At 43.8% G+C, this 23,243-nt stretch overlaps 3 protein-coding genes across 3 annotated transcripts; all 3 read left to right on the forward strand.

Annotated features, from left to right (window-relative positions):
- Positions 1 to 2,453: 2,453 nt before the first annotated feature.
- On the forward strand, positions 2,454 to 4,101 carry LOC115736904 (protein NODULATION SIGNALING PATHWAY 2-like). Its single transcript, XM_030668788.2, has one exon. It carries the CDS (start codon positions 2,511 to 2,513, stop codon positions 4,041 to 4,043), a length of 1,533 nt encoding a protein of 510 aa, XP_030524648.1. The 5' UTR covers positions 2,454 to 2,510; the 3' UTR covers positions 4,044 to 4,101.
- A 2,847-nt stretch (positions 4,102 to 6,948) lies between these two features.
- On the forward strand, positions 6,949 to 10,571 carry LOC115734864 (probable N-succinyldiaminopimelate aminotransferase DapC). Its single transcript, XM_030665842.2, has 2 exons — positions 6,949 to 7,286; positions 9,208 to 10,571. Exons 1-2 carry the CDS (start codon positions 7,071 to 7,073, stop codon positions 10,357 to 10,359), a joined length of 1,368 nt encoding a protein of 455 aa, XP_030521702.1. The 5' UTR covers positions 6,949 to 7,070; the 3' UTR covers positions 10,360 to 10,571.
- Positions 10,572 to 12,581: 2,010 nt separating this feature from the next.
- On the forward strand, positions 12,582 to 15,162 carry LOC115738616 (radial spoke head 10 homolog B). The gene is made up of 3 exons (XM_030671288.2): positions 12,582 to 13,827; positions 14,320 to 14,548; positions 14,806 to 15,162. Exons 1-3 carry the CDS (start codon positions 12,899 to 12,901, stop codon positions 14,968 to 14,970), a joined length of 1,323 nt encoding a protein of 440 aa, XP_030527148.1. The 5' UTR covers positions 12,582 to 12,898; the 3' UTR covers positions 14,971 to 15,162.
- The last annotated feature ends 8,081 nt before the right edge of the window (positions 15,163 to 23,243 follow it).

Here is a 23,243-nt window from a genome sequence, read left to right on the forward strand (position 1 = left end):
GGTCAGCCGCTTGCTTTCAAAGCGTGCCTCAGGAGCAGTCTGCCTCCCACCCACCCACCAGATAAGCAGACATTTTTTCTATGCAACCAGGAAGCTCGCCCGACACATGACACATGAACTACCCAACCAAGACCCAAGACTTAAAAACCTTAAAAGAAAAGAAAAAAAAACAAAACAAAATTTTTTGCACATGAAGAACACAGTTATTCTAGAGAGGGAATCTGAGGTGACTTGAGGACAAGCGAGTACGTTCGCTCATCCAGTTTTTTTTTCAGACGTAGATTGGAGAGTCATTGGGGTATTATATGTTCCAAACTTAGGAGTTTGAAATACCATTTTCCCTAATGGTGGGAAGATTGGCTAAGGGACCAATTAGGGAGGGATTGACTTGGATTAAATTAAGCCCAATTCATCACCATGCTGCTTTCGCTTGATCGTCACCAATCCATGATTGTTTTTGACGGGCAGAGACAAGGATTTCTTATTTATCGAAAGGAATAATTTAAACTTTCAAAGTGGGCAAAATGCATGAACACTTGAGGACGGGCTATCAAGCACTGGTTTCTATCAAGGTTTACCTGCCTAAACATACATGAGATTCATTTTGCATCTGATAAGAGTGAAAAATGAGACCTTTGCGCGCAATTCGTGGGACTCGTTTGGTGCATTCTAAGTATCTCGAGCGCTCCGAGAACACAAAGTCTTCGTCTGCTCAGGTCAATCACCTCATGCGAAAGTGAAAGGAGGAAGAGAAGAAATTTCATGGCGGTCGACTCGGGCGGACACGAAAAATGTGATTTTTCGGGGGGACATATGAACATACCCGTATGTGGGCATCATCTGCGTTCCTTTGAAGATCTATTAACCAGGCCTGTGAACGACGGTCCACCGTTTTGACGCTTGCGTTACTTACGTTTTATAGTCACCTTAACGACAACATCCGATACAGCAGCTCGAATGTGTGTGCAGACCACATGTTCCCATCGTTCCTAGGAGGATGAAAGCGAGCGTAGTGGGTTACGACCAAACGAAGAAGCCGAGCGGAGAGCCGGCCGGCCGGATCAACCAGTGAAGTGATGCCGGACCAAACTGCCGTAGGGCTGAGCTCGCGGACGTGGCGGCAAAAGAGCTGGGTTGGCTCGGCCGCCGTCGAACTCACTGCCGTAGCTTCATCGAAACAGCCATTTATGCGAGTGAGCTGAGATCAGGGTGACCGAGTGAAAACGTCAAAAGCTCGCGTCCAATGCGTTCTCAGCGACTGAGCTTTCGCTTCGTTAACTCCTAAGCGGAATCAATGGCCGTGCTCACTTCTTCTTTGGTTGCGGGGACGTTGTCTCTCACCACAGCCATTTCTTTTTGGCTCTTCTATATCAACGTTTACTCTTAATTAAAAATGGAGTCACTCTTAAATCCTTAACTCGAGCATCTTCTAGATTATTCTTGCATTCAAAAATGATTAAGGGCTTGCTTGTTTAGAATTAAGTATTGTTGCTTTCTCATCAAAATTTGAAATTTATCTAAATTTCAGAAAATTATGAAAAAACATACGAACTATGCGTCATTTGCATCGTAAGAACGGGCTCAAGCAAAAAGAAAAGAGTGAAAATCTACCCACTTATGTCCTAAGTTTTCATAGGACCATGTTAAAAATAGTCTGTCAAGTGTCAAGTTTTAGATATATTTTTGCTCTCCATGCCTATGGATGCGATCGACTCCAGACAAAATTTCATTCAGATTTAAAAAGTGGCATATCTTCAAATATTAATCAATTATATATGGGCTTTACTAGCATAAAAATCTTCATGTAACCGTGATAGTAATAATATGTTGTACATCATAAATTCATGCAGGAATGGATCCCACAATAATTTTTTAATTATTAATTTTTTTTTGTGGCTCAAAACAATCAATTGATCTCACGATAATCAAGGATAATCTTCGATTAAAAAAAATCAATGATAGTCACACAATCATTTCTCAACAAATATAATCAAACCTTTAAGAGCATTGTTTAACATTTTCTTGTTCATGTATCTAGAACAACTATTTGTTGTTGTGAGTATATCATCCTGGTTGATTAAGAAAAGAGTTTTGAGTAGAAGCATCGCTAATGGGCGAGTTAAAAAAAAATATCAGGTCGCCATAAGTGCAAAACTTGGCCCATTCTTGTTTAGGTGGGGGGTGGGCGGAGACGACAGGCAGAATCAGAATTACCCAAGAGTAGAGGGGCATTGTTGCAACATCACTTGAGAAGCTTGATTAAGATCTGATGAAATGCGGCATATAAAAACCAGACCAACGTAAGGCATCAAACGCCCATCTGAGTCAATGAAAACACTCTTTCATGAGTAAATCCTCTTCCTTGTTACACCTAACTGATCTCTTTCTCTGCCCTTCACGGTTGTCTCATTCATGCTTCATCATCTCTACCCTATCATCCTCCCCCCACGCACAGTTAAAGCGTAACTTCTGTAGATCGCTGGATTTTGATCGTGTTGTATTAGTTAGCCATGGCTCTGGCCAACGACGTCGATGATGTCACCATGATGGAGTTTTCGGGCCACAGCACCACCGCTGCGGACGCCGATGAGTTCGATGGTGGCTGCTGTGACTGGAGCGACTGGTCTCCGGTGGTTGACTGGGACGCCGTCCCCGGCAGCGGCCTCGACGGCTTCCATGACCTCATGGAGTCCATGTTGGAAGACGGAACCGGGCCCCACCCGCACCACCTACCTCCACAGTGGTGCGACTCTCCTCCTTCCGTGCACGACGCGACCAACGACAGGGAAGGCGACGGAACCGATGGCCACGATTTCAAGGGGCTGAGGCTGGTCCACCTTCTGTTGGCCGCGGCTGAGGCGCTGAGCGGCAAGGGCGAGAACCGCGAGCTGGCTCGGGTGATATTGGTTCGGCTCAAGGAGTTGGTCTCCCCGGCCTCCGGCGGCGGCGGGACCAACATGGAGCGGCTCGCAGGACACTTCACCGACGCGTTGCAGGGCTTGCTGGAGGGTGCGAGGGCGGCCGGCCAAGGTGGCGGCGGTAAGCACTCGATTGGTGGTAGGCCTCACCGCGAGGAAGTGTGTTACAATCAAACGGAGGTGCTCGTGGCGTTCCACCTTCTGCAGGACATGTCGCCCTACGTCAAGTTCGGGCACTTCACGGCCAATCAGGCCATTTTGGAGGCTGTGGGTCACGAAAGGCGGGTCCACGTAGTGGACTATGACATAATGGAGGGGGTCCAATGGGCCTCCTTAATGCAGGCTCTCGTCTCTCAAAAGGGCGGTCGGCCGTCCCCGCACCTCCGGATCACGGCGCTGTCAAGGGCCGGGAGCGGGCGCCGGTGGACCCCAACCGTCCAGGACACAGGCCGCCGCCTGGCCGCCTACGCAAAGTCCGTCGGGCAGCCCTTCTCGTTCCACCAGTGCAGGCTGGACCCGGACAAGACCTTCCCCCCGGCCGTCCTCAAGCTGGTCCCTGGCGAGGCGCTGGTCTTCAACTGCATGCTGCACCTGCCTCACTCCGCCTACCACACGCCCGGCTCGGTCGCCTCGTTCCTGTCCGGGGCCAGGGCTCTGAGCCCGAGGCTGGTGACGCTGGCGGAGGAGGAGGTGGGGCTGGGGGGAGGCGGAGTGGGGTTCATGGGCGGGTTCATGGACTCGCTGCAGCACTACTCGGCGGTGTATGACTCGCTCGAGGCCGGGTTCCCAATGCCGGACCGGGCTCGGGCGCTGGTGGAGAGGGTGTTCTTGGGCCCGAGAATAGCCGGGACACTGGCGCGCATGCACAGGGGGAGGCCGGGCGAGGAGGAGGACGGGTCGGGCAAGGTGGGTTCGTGGGGGGAGTGGTTGGGGGCGGAGGGGTACAGGCCGGGTAGAGTGAGCTTTTCGAACCACTGCCAAGCAAAGCTGTTGGTGGGGCTGTTCAACGACGGGTACAGGGTGGAGGAGGTGGCCGGGAACAGGCTCGTCCTAGGCTGGAAATCTAGGCGTTTGCTCTCTGCTTCCATTTGGACATCTTCCTCCGATCCCGATTCATTAGATTAGCAGAGAACAACTAATCATCCTACGGCAAAAGATTCGTTTGGTGATTGTAATTGTTTGCTCTTCTTCTGACTTGGAGCGAGAAAATAAAAAATTATATCAAGAGCCGCTTTTACAGTGAAGACCATGACCAGCTCTCTCTCCTCCATTTTGTGATTCGTCATGCGAGACCAGCTTTAATAATAACTTCACACGAGAAACTTCAGACAAAATTTGCTGAGATATGCAGAGCAATTGCAGATTATCTAAAGAAGCAAAACTCATGGTCTCCTTCCTGGTTTATAGTAAAGATATGGCACGGATCGTGATTCACATCTTCAACGCCATCTCGCATGGGAAGGCAAAGCAAATGCTTGCAATTTCGATACGCATAGGCAAAAAAATGAGATTGTGAAAATAGAGACGTCTCGAGTATTCGAAACTTGTAAATGGGCAAAGAAATCAGGCATGGCGAATCAAATTTACGATATTTGACTTTGATATCGCGTTAAAAAAAAGTAACTTCTTTGTTCCCGGGAATAAAAAGAGAAACAGTGTCATTTTAGAAAACAAGCTCGGTGTAATTTAATGCTCATTTTTACAATTAGGAGTCCACCACTGGTCACCATCCTTGCCACCGATGGCCATTAGTAGCCAGTAGCCGTCGCTGCAGCTCGCCAATCCCCTTCGTCGACATTGAAATTTTATAATTAAATGAAAAAAATTAGGAATATAAAATTTTAGGGTCTTACTAAATACATTTTCGTTCTTTGTCTATTCCGGGAATATAAATTTTATGTAGTTTTCAAATACGTTTTTCCTCTCAGAAATTGCTCTCGGTAATGTAAACGTTACCATACGGACCCTAAGGCTGCATTTAATTGTCAGCATATAAACCATGTTAAAATATATTTATCATATCTTGTGTTTTGTAGCTGTCCATGATAGGATAAAGGAGGTATGGCCCGGATAAAAAAATCCTAGGAGAGGAAATGGGATAGAACTGAATAGGATTTCTCAAGAGAACAGGAGGAGAACAAAGTTTTTCTACGACCAACGCCTCTTCTCGGCGCTAGGCCACCTCTCCATCGTGCCGGACGACTTCTTCGCGGTGCCAGGCTAGGATCTCCGATGGCGAAGCCGAGTATCTCCACAACCCCGTTCTTTAATCAATAGTTTAGTATGATATGAGATCGCATCCCTCGTTCTTTAATCGTTTGAACATTTCCAACATTATTTCCAACATTTGAATGGGGTCTTGACATGTTATGAGGAATTCAATGTTGATCATCGACTTTCAAGGGAGCTCTCTTGGATGACCAGTATGAGTACCTCTTCAACTTTTGAAAATGGCCTGAATATTTCCATTGTTCGACACTTGTTTACTTACTCGATAAGACAACAAGCAAGGCTAGCGAGTCATTTTCAAATGATTCGACTTTAAATCAAGGCATGTAGTTCTATTGGATTTGCTCGATCAATATCATACCCGAAGTTAGATGGCACGAATCTCTTACTCAATAATAACTCACTCATTAGAACTCATCGACGAATAATTTCTAAATCATTTTGATGTTCAGCAAAACAGAGTCAATCTCAATTGCGCCTTGCCTCTTCTTATCTGACATTATATCCGCAGTTCGCCAAATAGTAAATAGGATATGAAAAAATCCTTAGATTTCATATCCCATCCTATTCGATCATATTCTGACTAGAAATTCGAATAACCAAACGCAACCTAAGTGTCTCCTAATTATTATCATATTGGATTCGTACTTGACAAATATTAAATTCAAATATCAATCTCATGTTTGGTACGTATTGGACTCATATTTGACAAATAAATTATATTAAGTAATCGATAAAAAAAATCAATCATCACAAAAAATCATATAACATGCTTTGCAAATTAATAACTATATGGTAAAAAGGAAGAAGTAAATGTCCTTAGACCATTTATTGACGTTCCGATGATAATCTTCCTTGCCGTAATGATCGAGTTTATATTTCGCTACTTTTAGAGTGCAAATAATAATCATTCTTGTTTCTCTGTATTTTCTATTTTTCTGTTCATGGCAACATATTCAAAACAGAAATTCATTTATTAAAAAAGTTTCATTTTTTCTATTTCCAAGACAAATTTTAAGCTCATAAATAGGTTTGGAATAGAAATAAAAAAAAAAATCTACTTTTTTTATTTATGGAATAGAAACAAAAATATGAATTCTTCTCATCCCTTGTTCCTCTCTCTTGCATCCTGTTGCGCGCCATCGGTTGCCGGCGAAAACCCGGCAGCAGCAACTGTAGAAATTTTATCCTGTTATCAAACGAATTTTTGTTTCGGGAACAAAAAATTTGTGTCACTGTCAAACACGTTTCTCGGCTTATATACTCGTTCAATGAATAGAAACAGAATTTACGGTTAGATATAACTCCCGGGAATAGAATATTTATCATTCGTGCTCATATAGTGTACCTTAAATTCGATTATAAGATTGTATGTAAAATAATGACATTAAGATCCATTCATTTCGCAGAAAATGAATAATTTTTTCAGATATTTTCTCCGAAATGATCGCTTATAAAAATGAACAAGCAAAAAAAAAATAAATTTACCAACGAGTATGTCTACAGATAGACTATTGTCAATAACGAAAACCTCTATATTGGCTAATTATTCTAAGTGATATCTGTGATCAATTTTTGAATTTTTTCAAATTATTCGTTTTCCGTGAAACATACGGTATCGGTTGAGTGGACTTCACCTTTTATTGATGCAATGGCCTATACCAACTGCATGGATATTTCATCTATTTATTGTGTAATTGGATCCTCGTCTTCGCATGCCCAACATGGGAAAGCCCATGGGCCCATATGTTGGTAGCCCAATAGCATCACGCATCGTGCCTCACGCACACCGATACGGAGAATCCCGAACGGAGACTTGGATCGAGTCCAAGTTCATCGCTCGCCCCGACTCCCTCGTCGTTGACTCCGACACTCGCCATCTCCCCTTTTCTCTCGCCTTTGAAACCTAACGTGTCCCCACTCATGCAGACTCAGTGCACCTGGTCATGCCATCATGAGATGTTCGGTGCACTGAGATCGAAATCCTCGTCCCTCTTTGCTTCCTCCAGGCGTCTCCAGTGCCGGTTCGCCGCCAGGAGCAGGAGTCGACGGCCGTGTCCGTTTGCCGCTATGTCCACCGTCGCCACCGAGAGAGGGGCCCCTCCGAATCGGAAGGAGTCGGAAGGCAAGCCCTTGCAGGTGGTTTTCGGTTTGAGTTGTGATTGATTGCGATTCGTGTGTGTGGGCTGTGCGCCTTAATCGGGATCGAGCTGAAACTGAGTAGTGCGATGTGGGTTGTTGTTTAATCCTATCGGTGCGAGGATGCTTTGAATGCGACCGTCCAGAGTTTGGATTTAATCGTCGAAGCGATGTTGTTGATAAGTGTTTGGAGTTCTATACGTCTGTGTACTCTGTCACAATTAGCTCCGTTCGCTTTTTCCCCGTACCATCGTCTGTGTCGTTCTTATCTAGGGGTGGTTGCTTGCATTGTCTCAAAGTTTTGGCGCTTTTGGTTGGGGCAATTAGGAATTCTGCCATTACTGTTTGGTAATCGATCATTACTAAGTTGTGATTGGGCCGGAGCAATCGTCTACTGCAACTACAATGGTGTAATGGTGTGTAGTATAGTCATTGGATTTTTCTCGTTTGGCCTTTAGTTGTATTATGTGTTTCAAATGCTATGCTGCTGATTTTTAAATACGAAATATATGTGCGGTTTAGGAGTTGGATGTCCCTTTGTCGGGCTTTTCCCCTTTGGTCGGATCACTTGACGACGGCATTTTGTTTTTCTGCATTCTTGTCTTTGACAATTTAGGGCCAGATATCAATCCCATGGTGGGGATGAGTCTGAGAATTGTTTGTAAATGCACAAATAATTTGTGAATCTATCAGAAAAGGCCAAATCGCCGTCTGCATGTCATATGGATCGATGCCACTTAATAGGGAACTCGACTGCTTATATAGAGAGCGGGCTAGGCAGTTGCTGCCTAATTAAAGTGTGTCGAACAGCTCCAACGAAATTTGAACAACTTCAAATGACACCATGAGATTTCATCAATTTAGAAGTGATGCCTATCTCTTCCACTGAAGCTGGAGCCTTCAGATTAATGCTGCTCTGCTTCCCTTCTATGTCAACAGAAGGTCGATAGAGACTAAATCAAGTTGCACAAGGTCCTTCTCACTCCTTGGGAATTACACTGGTGATAACGAGTGGAAGAGATGGCTAGGCTAAATTTCTGTCCTTTCCTACTCTTTCCCATCCTTCCACAATATTATTAATACATATCTCTGGGACATTTGTTGTAGTTTTTGATGCAGTGTCCCTGTTGTTGTCTCCTAATCTACTAATGGCTTTGCTTCAACAGCTTACATTTCTGATGCTCAATACAGTGAAAAGTGCCTAACCGAGTGTGGTTTGACTTTTGATATCCTCACCAATTGCAGTGAAGCATCTGTACACAAAATAATTGTCGAACTTTAAATATGAAAGGAGGAAATATGTTGATCGTCTTATTTCTAAATAGGAGTGGAGAAGATTTGCCCCTTTTACCGGAAATAAGTCAACTGTCAGAAACAAAGAGCTTCATATCAGAGCTATTACCTGTTAGACATGCAGTGTTAGGTTTAGGAAAGTTTTGGAAATACCAGAAACTGATGGATTTTAATAGTAAACAACTGTTAACTCTGGATATCACTTGATGTTGCAGCTAGCAAACAACAGATGTTTTACAGGCACGACCTTTGGCTTATGTTGCAGGTTGCCCAATAGTAATGTAGTTTTCCCCAGAACTATCACGGTTCTGCTTTGAGTTTTTGGATTCTTTGGGTTAAATTGACCTGCAAGGAGGGTGGGACTCCTCCCCTCCCTCCTATTTTCTTTTCAGGGGCTGATATTTGTTTAATTAAATGGGTTGGCATGCCGTTAGTGCTTCATGAAGAATATTTCTTTTGTCAAGTGTAAAAGTAAAAAAGGAAACATTGCTGTCTGGGCTTTGCTCCATTTTCTCAATGTAATTGTTTGTTAAAACTTGGCTTTATTAAAATTCCTGATTTTGTGTAGTAACATAATATTTTCTACCCTTTTGTTGCTCTAATGTATCACAGTTTCGTTCCTATCCAGGTTGCAAAGCGCTTGGAGAAGTTTAAAACAACAATATTCACACAGATGAGTATGCTTGCCATCAAACACGGAGCCATAAACCTTGGACAGGGCTTCCCCAACTTTGATGGACCTGAATTTGTAAAGGAAGCAGCAATTCAAGCAATTCGGGATGGCAAGAACCAATATGCCCGAGGCTATGGAATACCAGACTTGAACTCTGCTATTGCTGCTCGGTTCAAGAAAGACACTGGCCTTGTGGTGGACCCTGAGACGGAAGTTACTGTTACCTCTGGGTGCACCGAGGCAATTGCTGCAACTATGTTAGGATTGATAAATCCTGGTGATGAAGTGATCCTCTTTGCTCCTTTTTATGACTCTTATGAAGCCACTCTGTCTATGGCTGGTGCTGATATAAAAAGCATCACACTGCGCCCCCCAGATTTTGCCGTCCCGATGAAGGAGCTCAGGTCTGCAATATCAAAGAAAACCCGTGCAATTCTTATAAACACTCCCCATAACCCTACTGGAAAGATGTTCACTCGGGAGGAGCTTCATGAGATTGCTTCTCTCTGCATTGAAAACGATGTTTTGGTTTTCACTGACGAAGTCTATGATAAGCTGGCTTTTGAGATGGATCACATTTCTATGGCCTCTCTTCCGGGGATGTACGATCGAACAGTGACCATGAATTCCTTGGGGAAGACGTTCTCATTAACCGGGTGGAAGATTGGATGGGCTATTGCTCCGCCACATTTGACGTGGGGAGTGCGGCAGGCACACTCTTTCCTCACCTTTGCTACTTCCACCCACGCACAGTGGGCCGCTGCTGTAGCGCTGAGAGCCCCTGATTCTTACTATGTGGAGTTAAAGAGGGATTACACAGCAAAGAAGCAAATTTTGGTGGAGGGATTGAAGGAGGCTGGTTTCAAGGTATTCCCCTCAAGCGGCACGTACTTTGTAGTTGTAGATCATACCCCTTTTGGCCTGGAAAATGATATCGCGTTCTGCGAATTCTTGATCAAAGAAGTTGGAGTGGTGGCGATCCCTACTAGCGTATTTTACTTGAACCCCGAGGAGGGTAAGAACATAGTGAGATTTACATTCTGCAAAGATGAGGGAACTTTGAGGTCTGCAGTCGAGAGGATGAAGCAGAAGCTGAAGAAAGGATGAAAGGGCGGCGGTTCAAGATCATCTCGAGGAAACCGTGTCGCCAGACGATTCTTTGCAACATCGAGCATCTGGAAGCGGAGATCATCGGATTCTTGATCATAAGTCAATGATGATTGTTCAACTTGTGATACGATGAAGGTATTCCAATTGATTTACCTGTGATATGTGGCAACTGTCACAAAGCTGCCCTGAGGAACAGAATAATCCTTGCTAAGTTTTGTGGCTGTTCTATGTTATCTGTGAGACAGGTTGGACTTAATTTAGTTTGTAGTCTCCTTTGTCCCCCCCTTAATGGTAGCTTTTCAGTTAAAATAAGATGGGGGTTCACATGTTGCGGACACAGATTCGTTAGCAAAGAAAAGTGCGGGACTTTCACAGACAATGAGCATGCTTGAAAAGTGCAACTCATGGGCCAGGCCGGTTCGGCCCGGCCCAGCCCAGTCCGATACAATATGCGGCGCGGTTTCATAAGAAATCAAAAAGAAGAGAGCCGGGTAGGCATCAATTGCCATGATTTGCCATCGTCCGTCATGTCGTGTGACCAATTCAGCAATCCGAGAATTTCTCCACGGATACATTAACTCTTGTTTCCCCTTCTCCAGGGGTACGTGGGGCCTTTTCAGGCTATACAATAAATCGGTCGTCCTCATCTGCGGTTTCGTCCCTGCGAACACAGGATTTTTTCCCTCGCTGTTTGTCAAAGGAGAAGGCAAAACCTTCGTCGCAAGAAAATTCAAAGTCGGTTCGAATGGGGCAACGATTCTTCCAGGTAAGGTTCACCCAAATCGAACCATATTAAAGACGACCGAACTCGCTCTCATGAAAAAAAAAAAAAATAATAACTCGCTCTCATGAAATTTACCGCCCAAAGAAACATCGTTGGGCCCGACCCCGACCCCCACCCCGACGCCGTACTCCATCGCATTGAAGGCGTTTCGCCAACGCCTCGTGAACGGTTCGATTCCCGTCCCCCAGAAGCAGATCACGACTCCCAAGAACGCGTCGAAACGGATGTGCGCGCGCATCGTCCTTCTCGCGTGTCAAAAACTACATGCGAAACGGCGGCGGTGTCTTCTTCTTTCTTCCCCCTTATTTGCAAATCGAAAGGGAAAAATAACACGTTCAAGTTGTGAAATCAGAGTTTGTTTAGCTCTCTTTTTTTTCTTTTTTACAATTTATGAGAGGTTTACACTCTTTACTAAGCACCTTCAAATATCAAAGAAGAGCTTTTTAATGAGCTTGGAATAATGTCACCGTTTATTGTTGTTCATTTCATCGCTGCAGCGGCAAATTTTGCCGACGTAAACTTAACGTCATAAATGACGTTTATACTGTCTAAATTAACAAGGCGACGTCCAATTTATTATTTCAATGAGCAATTACACAAAAGGACTAGATGACAAACAAATGCACAAGCGTCAATTACAAAAAACTATGTGAGATGGAATCCAATTCTGGAGGGGAATGTTCAAGGATCATCACTGTCACATAGCCAAAATCGCTGTCAAGCGAACAGCGTTTCTGTAGCCAAGATTCGTCGACCCACGAAGGAAATGCTCCCACGGATGCGGGTCGATGCGGACTAGCTCCGCTACCATCGCCGATCATATGGATTTCACATGATATGTGCAAAGGGTTATGTCTTATCCGCACCCTTTTTTTTTTTTTAAACTATATTTCCATGTATCTCCTTACCGATGATCTGACGGCTGATGCGCAGCGAATTAACGTTAGTCGGTCGGGGAGTCCCGAATCTTTTTGCCGTGCTTGACGTTACCGAGTACGATAGGACGGTCCAAGCGCGCTTCGTCTACCCCCGTGCCCAAAGCAGTGAATCGTTGCGGCACGTGCCGGCCTGGCCTGCACCTGCACCACCGTCGTGGGCCCCCCCCCCCCCAAATTTAAATACCCCAAAAAAATTATAAAATAAAATGGGAAAATAGAGAGAGAAAGTGCACTGAGGAAAGAGAAAAGGGCGGAGAGAGAGAAAATCGGAGATCGAAGTGGACCATTTCCATATCATGGGGACGGATGATACTTTCAACTTCTCCCCGGGACCCATTCGCATCCGACGGCTCGCGACGCCCCTCATACATCCAAACCGTTGGATCTCCCAATCCCATCGGACGGCCCACATCAAACTTCCCTGCCTCGCCCCCCTCCCCCATAAATTCTCTCTCCTAACCAGGTCCAAAATTCAAAGCCCCTCTCTCTCTCTAAACGCAGCAACATTTTTAGTTATACGGCCTCTCCACAGTAGCGAACTACACCACACTTATCTTCCAAGTCACTCCTCTCTCCTTCTCTCTCTCTGCTTATCCTGCGCACCCCACACGACGCCCCAAACCACCCCTCCGGCGATGATGTCTCCGGCGTCGTTGTCGAGCCCCGCGGTCCTCCTCATCAGAATCTCTCGCTACCGGCGGCACTGACAAGAAACACCCCCACAACCACCGAAACACAAACCCGAAAGTACCGAGATCGAGTCCGGCCCCAACAACTGCTGGGATCGAATTGGATTTAGCTCGCGAGCTCCGCAATGGAGGGACAGAAGGGCCAGTCGTCGGCGATGCTCACCAGATCCAAGTCGTCGCTCCTCCGTTCCTCCCCGACCGTCCGCTCCTCCATCCACAGCCTTTCCTCCATCGCCGAGGACGACTTGCTCCCTTCTCACTATCAGCACCAGCCGCAGCAGCGTGACTCCGTCGAGGAAGAGAAGTCCAGGAGGCGGCACCCCCGCCGGCCCGGTCCGACCGGATCGAGCCGGTTCCGGTCGGCCCTCGCCGTGGCCTCCCTGGCCTTGTCCACCGTCTTCTTCTTCTGCTTCTTCAATTCCAGGAGGGACGCGGCCCCGACGACGACTGCCTCAGAGAATCTCCTCCTGGCCCTCATCTTCGTCGCCGTCGCGCTCTTCTTCGTCTCCAGGAACAAGCCCCTGATCGACCGCAACCTGTCGACGATTAAGCACCTGTACAGCCTCAACGCCAAGAGGCTAGGCTTCGCGCGGGGCAACGCCAGGGGTGTGCAGTGGTTCATCGGCGGCGACTCGAGCGCGGGCGACGCCAAGGCCGCGATGAAGGAGGAGAAGAAGAAGATAATCCGCGAGGGAGTTGAGTTCTACAGCAATGGGGATTACTACGAGGGCGAGTTCCACAAGGGGAGGTGCAATGGGAGTGGTGTGTACAATTACTTCGTCAACGGGAGATACGAAGGGGATTGGATCGACGGCAAGTACGACGGGTACGGGATCGAGAGCTGGGCTCGCGGTAGCCGGTACCGCGGGCAGTATCGGAACGGGCTGAGGCACGGTTTCGGCGTGTATAGGTTCTACACGGGGGATTCGTACGCCGGAGAGTGGTGTACTGGGCAGAGCCATGGGGTTGGGGTGCAGAGTTGCGCTGATGGGAGCTGCTATGTTGGGGAATTCAGGTGTGGGGTCAAGCATGGACTTGGGTGTTACTATTTCAGGTGAAGACTTCCTTCCCTGTTGTACATATGTCTTCTTGCCTATGATTTGGTGTGATCGTGCTGATTTCTTGTTGGGCTCAGTCTCCTTCGATCGTAGAGATTGGACATTAAATTTTGATTTCTGCCTGTGTTTAATTTGCTGTCTTGAGCGAAGTAGATGGGTTTTCTTGTGATCGGGAAGTTGGTGATCGTTTTTTATGTTGTAATGTCCAAATCTGGAGTTTCCATTCAATGTATTCTACCTTAGAATATTTGTGTCCTCCACGATTTTGGATATGATTTCTCAAGATTATAGAAGAGTGGACGTCCATCATCATGTGCTCTGGTTGATGATCTACACACAATGCTGGGTGTTGTGTTTATTTTTCGACTTAGAAGATCTGATGAGTGTAAAGACCATAACTATTGGGCTAATTAGTGTTTCTACAGTATCTTCTGCTCTGGTGCTTATGCCCTGGTTTGTCCTGTGTCGATGATTTGCTGTTGTTATAGGAATGGAGACAAATATGCTGGAGAATATTTCGGCGATAAAATTCATGGATTCGGTGTCTACCATTTTGCCAATGGCCACTGCTACGAGGGTTCTTGGCATGAAGGTTCCAAGCAAGGTTATGGAATGTACACTTTCCGAAATGCTGATTCAAAATGCGGTGAATGGGACTCCGGTTCCCTCAAGAGCCCTTTACCCCCACTGACTGACCCAGTTCTTCGAGCAATTCAGGTACTTCAGCTTTCAGTCGTTATCTCTGTGCAACACCGTTTACTAGTTCCATGTGAAATTATGGCAAGATAGGTCGTCAGTTATGTGAGCTGATGAATACTGAAACAGATGAGCTTCGTCGAAATTTCTTTCTTTTTGCCTTTTGGCAACAGACGTAAAGAGATCCTATATCTTTTAGTATTCTGTTGTCACATTCATGTTTTGTTAATTCCCAATAGCGTAGATGTTTGACTCGCTTTCTTGCCTTCTAAATGCAGGCTGCGAGAAAGGCAGCTGAAAATGCAATTCACCTTCGCCGAGTGGACGAACAGGTGAACAAGGCCGTTTTGGCCGCGAGTAGAGCTGCGACTGCTGCTAGAGTGGCCGCCGTGAAAGCTGTTCAGAACCAGATGGACGGCAAGTTTTGTGACATAGAAGCTTGACTGAGAGGGAGTGGCTTTTTAGGTTTTGGCTGCCAGTGTATATTTCACTAATCCTTATGATCACGGAAGTCTGTCACCCCGGCGAGCACAAGCTCCTCGGAGGTTGAGATCTCCTCTTTTTTCCATTGATCACAGAATGTAACTTGTACATAAGCGATGTGTATCAATGAAATGAGGAATTTTTTCTTTTCATTTTGAACAACTTTTTTTAAATCTATGTTCCTTCTCTTCAAAGGGATTGATGATCTATTCTTGTGGGGTTGACTCAGGATGCCCCATTATTATGTTCTGTTGCAATAATGAGCTCATGGGCTTGATCCCAACTTGTCTCTTTTCACCATCATCTTCGACAGAAAAACAAAAGACCTGGGAAATCTTATCTCCCATTATTTTGCTTCTTGCTCCAACCTACCCACTGCTGGAAATCGGAGAAGAGCCCCAAAGGAAGGCTCTTTATGGAGCAAAAAGGGCTCGTAGATCCACTCATTGCCCTTCCATGTGACAAGAATATCGACATTGAACAAGCATGGTGGATCTGGCATAACAACTCTGTCCAATCTCCCAATAAACTATTGAGAGATGTCCAAAGATTCCTAACGGAAGATTAGGTTTTTCCAATCCAAGCACGCTGCCTCGAGGTGCATGTAGGCCGGCTCATCTTTTGCAATTTCGAATTCAAAGAAAGCGGACAAATCAGAGAGGGATTCAGATTGGAACGATGAAGAATCTCAACCCAAGTCTTGATTTGCTTTCTAGATCAATCTCCCTCATTAAAAACAAAAAAATAAAAAAGAGAAAATGGGTAATGTGAGTCATGTGCCTTCCTGCTACTTGTTGTAAGATAGTGTTTGGGCATTGGGAGTTTTTCTAAATCATGCAGGCAGCGGCAGCACATGATTGTTGGTGGTGGTGGTGGTGGTGGTGATGGTTGTAGGGTTCTAACTTTCTTTTGTCTATGGTGAAAAAACCAAAACTCTTTTCTACTCCTTTTCATGCAAAGCTCTATGTAGAGAGAGAGAGAGAGAGAGAGAAGACAGAGATCTACTACTCTAACCACATATTAAAATCGCCCCATAAAAAGCAAGTTGCTCTTTGTTTCTAGCTTTAAAACCTGTGAGAGATTCTTCCTTCTTTTCCTAAATACCCAAAGATTCAAACTTTCCCTCTGCTTCAAAACCCAACCACTCCCCCCCCACCATGCATTTTTGTTCTGTCTGTTGAGATTGTTTAGGTTTCTGAACCCACATGTGCCATGGGATGGATTGTCATCGATTGCTTTTGACCGAATCCTAATTCCAATGTGGTTTTTCAATTTTTAAGAGTGTGAGGCTTGGTGGATGGGGGGCTACGCTAATCTAAGTTAAAAACCCTTCATTAAAAGGTTTAGATATACACGGAATTGTGATTGTTCTATTTTTTATAAGAATAGACAATTGACATTTCTACCTGTCGATTTTATACTCGTTTCATTAAATGATGTCGGCTCACATGCCTCGCGAATGTAACCGAGATAACATATAGAATGATTTATGTAGCATCATAAAGAATAATATAAATGATGAAAGTACCATTTCGGTTGTCATTTTCTAGAAGAGTGACTAATGCATAAAATTTGATGTACATGGCTGGTATTATCTTGCCATTAGACGATTCAAAAATGTGGGGTGTGCCCCTGAACGATCCGAACATCGTGTACGATAATACACATATGTAATGTTCTCTTTACGCTGTTATGCATTTCGTGCCTCTACTTCATTGATAAAAGGTGCATGAAAGTTACCATGTCCTGGGAAAATCCCCAAAGCATGTGCGTTGAATCCCAAGCTTCCAGGCGATGCTGCAGGGTTTTAATGCACTTGAATTTGTTCCTCTCGTTCTTGTACAATTCACCAGAGGCAAAAGACTCTTTTTTAACGCAACTCGCGCATTTCCTTGACAACCGTTCTTTGCACATTAAAAATAGGAGAAAATTTTATTCCCGTCCATAAATGTCCCGCCCTTTTCTCCACATGTTCCTTTTGTGACTTGAGCAAGCAAGTTCAAATTCTCACTTTGCCAAGTACATAAAATTCCGTTTGGAGTAAGTTTTCCGGACCTTTAAGACAAGGGAGCTGTAGTAACTCATCAGCCGCGATCGGCACGATTGGAAAAATGAACTCGATCTCAAGAGTTCTTCATGACGCGGCAAAACCTTATTGGAAACTGTATTTCGAACCCGATTCGAAGAGTTCCAACACGTTGTTATAGCAAACCCGCTCTATATAATTGCAAGGAATTGATGCAAATGTTACACAAATGGGTCCATCCATGGCAGGCACTTGGTGGTGGGAAAAGTCAAGTTGTAGACCCTTTAACGAGCGAGCAGCTCCTGAACATGGTATGCTCCTTTTTTCTGGTTTTCACTTTCGCATACACCTGCAAATAACCATTCTTTAGCTGGCTCTCTCCATAGCTTTATTTCAGTTTCGAGGATGATAATGGCACGTGAAGCAGCTTGAAAATGGCTGCATTATTGCACAAACTGACAAGCAATATTGCTGTTCAAGAGAGAGAGAGAGAGAGATTGAATAAGATAACCCAAAATGGACTGACTTTAGCAGTTTAACCACACCATTATTAAAGTGGGCGTTGATTTCTACAATGAAAACTGTAAATCATGGCAGGCTATGATGTTACTGTTCCACAGTTGGCCAAGTAGAGCATAATTATGCTTAGAGGTCTAAAACCCATGGTTCCTCTCTTTTTCAAAAAAAAAGAAAAAGAAAAGAAAGATGGAAATACACACACATATATATAATAAAAAAATTGGTGCATTATTCATGACCAAAAAAAAAAACGTTGGAATATAATTCAAAAAGGAAAGAGAGGATATTCTTAGAGAAAATTACTTGAGTCAGTCATAATCATATCGTATGGGCGTCGATTTAATTATAAACTTTTCAATTTTACAAATTTAGTCCTAAGCTTTTGCACAAACTTCCGACGTTGTCCCTCCGAAAGTTTCACCGGAAAATGCTGGCCTAACAGTCTAGTCATTATCGGCCACCCTAAGTGGCACACTCTTGCGTAAGTAATTTTCGATGAAAATTAGTTGGAAGGACTACATTAAGATTTTCGTGCAGAAGTTTAAGACTAAATCCACAAAATCGAAAAGGTTAAGACTGAATTGGGATCTGTGTACAATAGGTTTAACACCGATCGGACAATTGATCCGACAATCTTTGTGTATCAAACATGCTCATTTGTTCATGCATGAAAAAAGAGGCTTCTATTTCACTAATTTGTCTTTTTTACAATTAAAGCAAAAATCTGCAATTCAGGCTTTCAAGGTCCGGAATCCAGATTCTCCAGGCTTGCCTATGTAGCACGTTCATCGATCTGGTCTGCCAGGAAAATAACAAGGTGTTGCTCTTAGTTAATAACTGCCCAGTAACACATCGATTATCACCCTACCTGTCAGGTTGCATCCACTAATCTTTGATCACCCTTTACGTAATGGAGGTTAAGAAAGGACATATGCTATTAGTATTAGCCCATTTATTCACTGTATTCCCCGAGCGTCAATCTCATCATCAATTCATAAACTTATCCTGATCATAAAAACTTATTAAAATGATCAATCGAGAAATGACGTCGCTTTCAAATGGTTCAGGCGGTCATGGGAAAACGCCTTCAGTCGACTTTTACCAACGTCCAGTTGGAATATGGTTTTATATTCCCAACCGATGGGAAAGCGTAGGGGTTTCGTTCCCCGAAAAAAGTGAGTATGATTTCAAGGTAGAATTGGGAATCTAGAACCGGAACTTGTAGGGATTGATCCGGTTCTAGGTTCTAAGATATGTAGGGTAGGTTTCAAGGTTTTAAAAATTGAGGAATCTGCTCTAATGAGTAAGTTCTAAGTTTCACTATCTAGATTCTGGAACCTGGATTTGAGATCTTGAAATAAATTTTTGTATTTTTCTTGGTATATATCTTCGTACGATCCTATAATGTTCTATGGTGTCCGATGATGAGTGTTTAACCCGAAACCAAACAAATTTTTAGGTTTCAAATTCCAAAAAATGAGGAGCCTGTTTCAACTAGTTGGTTTCACGCTCTAAATGTAACATGTATGGAACCCGAAACCACTTACCTCTACTTCCTCGTAGCGGTTGTAGCGATTGTAGTGTTCACTTTCATTTTTCTTAACTAAAAATGAAAAAATAAAAGAAAATAAAATAAATTGACAGGTTTCGGATACCCTGGAACCGATCTTGTTGTAGGGTAGGTTCCGAGTATGACAAATAGGTTTTAGGTTTCAAAAAATGAAGAACCCGCTTTGACGGGGTATGTTCCAAATTCCAGATTTCAAGTGAAACCCGTAAGGAATTTGGAACCCGAAACCTAGAACCGCTCACCCGGAGGAGCAGGCGGGAGGCCGCAGGGGACGGCGCGCTCGAGCTACCGGATGACCTTTATAGCTTGAATTCATATTTTATCGGTAAATTGAGCTCGGGCTCATAAATAGCTACTATGCTACATTTGTATAATCTTTTTCTCTTGTGATTGAGAGTTGCAACAGAGAGATGAGAGGTGCTACTTATAATGAAATCATATGCTAGATGTATCCCTAATTTAAAGGTGAATCGACACAAACTTTTCTGTCTCGATTTCTCTTTCTCGCGTTCGCCCTCTATTTGGCTATGCCTACGCGTCTAATTCTAGCACGCCCGCATAAGACTTTGATTCTTCCCTTAGCTCTTTCGCATTCCGTCCGTGTTTTTCGATTATGTGGTTGGACTAAAATAAATGTTGGGTGGACTAATCCGACCAGGGAACTAAATGCGACGGCGAACCCTAGAGCGACGGCGACGGCGATGGCGACGGCCTATTGAAAATTCAATAAGATGTGACGACCGTTCTTCCCCTCCTCACTTCGGGTCGCCCTTTGACTCTTCCCTTCGCTGTTTGTCCCTTTCTGTCCAAGTCTCTTTCATCGAGCAATCGTCAGATCCGGGTCGTGGCCCGGTTAGTCACCTAATTCCCATCTTCTGCTTTTGACTTTCTACGCACATTTCGTGGTGTTTTGCCTTTTCTGATGTTTTGAAGGGGGTACCGGAGATTTGACTTCTTGCCCCCGTCCGGTCAAACCCTCGATGCATTTCGAATTTGAACGTCTGCCGTGGTGCGAGATTTTCCACTCAAAAGCTTCTCGTACGATTAAGAAATGTACCGAGCACATGTTAGATGTTAGCTACCAATGATGGTTACTGGATTCCCGTCGTAATGGAGTTTCGATATGTTCGTAATCATATCCTATTTAACGTTTCGTTTTGCCTCTAAATTTTGGTAATGTTTTTTCCACTTCCGGGGCTTCTCTTTGTGGCATTATTCCGATATTGCGTATAATTGTTTGCATCTACCTAACGGTCTACGTTTTCGGGTGAAAATGTTTGACCATGGATTTTCTTCCGAGGCTCCTGCAGAATGATGAAAAACGTTTATGGCCGCAATTATACCCTCAATACATTTCAAATTTGAAAGCCTACTATATTGCAAGGCTTATATGTTTACTCAAAAAACACTTTAGTACGACTAAGGAATATGTCAAGCATATGGTCATAGTTAGCTTTAAATTTACTTGAAATGTACAGTAATGCATCAAATTTATGTGACTAGTCTTTCACAGGGAATAAGTACCAAAAAGTGTCATAAACTTATTACATTTGTGTCAATTCATTCATAAATTATTCAGTTTGATCAATTTAGTCATAAACCTCTTACATTTGTAACAAGTCACTCTATTCAACCAATTTTGGCCAAAAATCGTTGACATAGACGCCGACCATCCTACATAAGACATCTGGCTCTAACATATAACTTTTTACAAATTTAAAATTTTTTTTATTCGTCTTTCTTTTTTCCCCATTCATTTTGGCCTGCAGGACAGAAAGCCCTTGCAATGGCCCTCTGGCCACGGGCGAGGAGGCCAAAATGAAGGGGTTAAAAAAAAAGAAAAAACAATAAAACATAAAACATCATTAAAAAATATTCATGTTAGTTTAGCCAAGCCACATAGGACGGTCGGCGTCCACATAAGCGTTTCTTATCAAAATTGGGCAGATGACTAAATTGACACAAATGCTAAAGGTTTAAGACTAAGATTGCATTTGCACCAATGCAAATAGATTTGAAACTTTTTCGGTATTTTCCTCGTCTTTCACGCATAAGAAATTCAATCTATGTTTATCTCTAGATTTTCCTTTTTGCTGGTATAAGCATAGGTAATATCTCTAGTTAGTTCCACGCACCAAGTCGTCCTTCTAATGTTGAATTAGCGAAGCCTCGTTATATTCCGTATGACTTATAGTCCCGTGCTAAAATCCCCGTCGATGAACGACTAAGACGCGACGTTTGTTTTCGAAATTAATTTGGTCGGAGGACTTAAGGTTTGCGTTTCTTCAACTTTCATGCTAATAGAAGTCCACTTGAATGGTTTGCTAAACGATCGCAAATGGGTCAATTAACTTATGATGCTAGCTCTTACGTCAGAAGATTTATAATATAGTTGGAGCGGTTGAACGCTTGCGACTATCATGGAAATACCTTGGCTTTTTTATCTTATTATAAAATCTTATCCTCGCTCGAGTATGATGTAGTAAAGTTGGGTTTGAATGAATTTCCACGTACCAATACGAGATGAATAGAATCGCCAATCTCGTTCTTCCGCACATGCGTCATTCCGACCGACACGACGAGGCGGGTCTACGAGTTTATTTTAGTTGATGTTCTATCCACAGAATGAAACTCGCTAATCCCTTTCCATTGAGTGGTTTTCCACAGATGTTGTTCTACTCTCCCAAGTGTTAAGATTCAGATTATCAGCATGAGGGATTGGGGCTGGAAGACATGATTCAACTAACTAAGTTCAAGCATTTTCGAATCAGACAGGAATCCTCTAATCCATCACATGTCGTTGGGCTCCGATCCAAGAAAAAAGTTCGCGTCACTTGGCCCGCCACTGATTTGGGCCAACAATTTTCCTGTTTGGGTTTGTGCCCGATGACGCATGAGTAAGCCCAGTTTTGGTTGTGCAATTAGCATTGATTGAGCCCACGGTGAAGAACGGGTTTTGCGTGGCCGTGGGATTGTATCAGCCCACGGGCCGCAATAAGAGGAAGAGCGCTCTTTCATGAACGACTCGAATTTGGACTATTTAATCACTGAGTTTGAATATTTGTTAGTTCTGTTTGTTTAGTGAAAAAATGAAATGATTTGAAAAATTTAAACGATTGCTCGTATCGCTTATAAAAAAAATAAACAAAAAATTATTTTATGGTCCACAAAAAATATTTAGGCATAAATTATTGTCGGTAATAAAAAGAATGACCATTTTTAAGGAAATGTTTTCTAAACCATTTATTTATTTTTTTGGTGAAGACTAAGGATGTGTCTGTTTAAGTGAAAGAATTTTCCTCGAATTAGTTTTCTAAACTTTACCGCGTTTGGTTTGCTCGAGAATGATAGATCAACGGAAAACGGAATGGGGTCAAAGAACATGGGAAAAATTCCAAATAAGGATATTAAATGTCCTTATTTTCTCATATAAAGGCTTATAGTTGATCTTATTTCAAATAATGACACGAAGTACCATTATTGTTTCAAAGAAGAGAGTTTGCCCAAACGTCATTTTGATCCTTCAATTTTTTTTTTCTTTTTATTTTTCCTTTCCCTCTCCTCTCCTCAGCCCTGGCGTGGGCCAGCATCGGGCGACCGTTGCCCAACGCCTGGGTACGTCTCCCTCGTTCTCCTCTCCTCTCGTACTCTCTGCATGCGATGCTGCTTGGCTTGCAGCGGTGAGAACAGCGAGAGACGGCTAAGAGCAGACGTGGGGTGAGGAGGGATTTGGCAAAATCCATCCCCCCCCCAATTCAACGCTGTCTTCCACATTTTCTCGCCAATCCCACCAGCGGAATCTATTCAGCCTACATCAATCACGGTTCAGACTTCCCACCTAAACTGTCTAACTCTCTTCTTAGGCTTAACTTAGCATCCCTCTCCTTCTCTCTCTCTAGGGATTGCCCTCGCCCGAGGCCGGTGATGGCTAGGGAAGGGAAGAGGAAAAAGGAAAATTAAAATTAAAACAAAAAAAGCAAAAAAAATTAATAAAATAAAGGATCAAAATGTCCTCCGGCCAAGCCCTTTTATGAAACAATGACGGCACTTAGGCTTTTCTTTGAGACAATAAGAGCACTTCAGTCCCTTATTTGAGAAAATAAGGACACTTCATGTCC

The sequence above is a fragment of the Rhodamnia argentea genome, chromosome 2 (genome assembly GCF_020921035.1).
Source record: "Rhodamnia argentea isolate NSW1041297 chromosome 2, ASM2092103v1, whole genome shotgun sequence".
NCBI classification, from domain to species: Eukaryota; Viridiplantae; Streptophyta; class Magnoliopsida; order Myrtales; family Myrtaceae; genus Rhodamnia; species Rhodamnia argentea.

Excerpts from the sequence above, each read along its gene's own strand:
- LOC115734864 (XM_030665842.2), top strand. The coding sequence starts at position 7,071 with ATGCAGACTCAGTGCACCTGGTCATGCCATCATGAGATGTTCGGTGCA. Across the intron at positions 7,287-9,207 it reads CGGAAGGCAAGCCCTTGCAG|GTTGCAAAGCGCTTGGAGAA; the intron begins GTGGTTTTCGGT and ends GTTCCTATCCAG.
- LOC115738616 (XM_030671288.2), top strand. The coding sequence starts at position 12,899 with ATGGAGGGACAGAAGGGCCAGTCGTCGGCGATGCTCACCAGATCCAAG. Across the intron at positions 13,828-14,319 it reads CTTGGGTGTTACTATTTCAG|GAATGGAGACAAATATGCTG; the intron begins GTGAAGACTTCC and ends CTGTTGTTATAG. Across the intron at positions 14,549-14,805 it reads CAGTTCTTCGAGCAATTCAG|GCTGCGAGAAAGGCAGCTGA; the intron begins GTACTTCAGCTT and ends TTCTAAATGCAG.
- LOC115736904 (XM_030668788.2), top strand. The coding sequence starts at position 2,511 with ATGGCTCTGGCCAACGACGTCGATGATGTCACCATGATGGAGTTTTCG.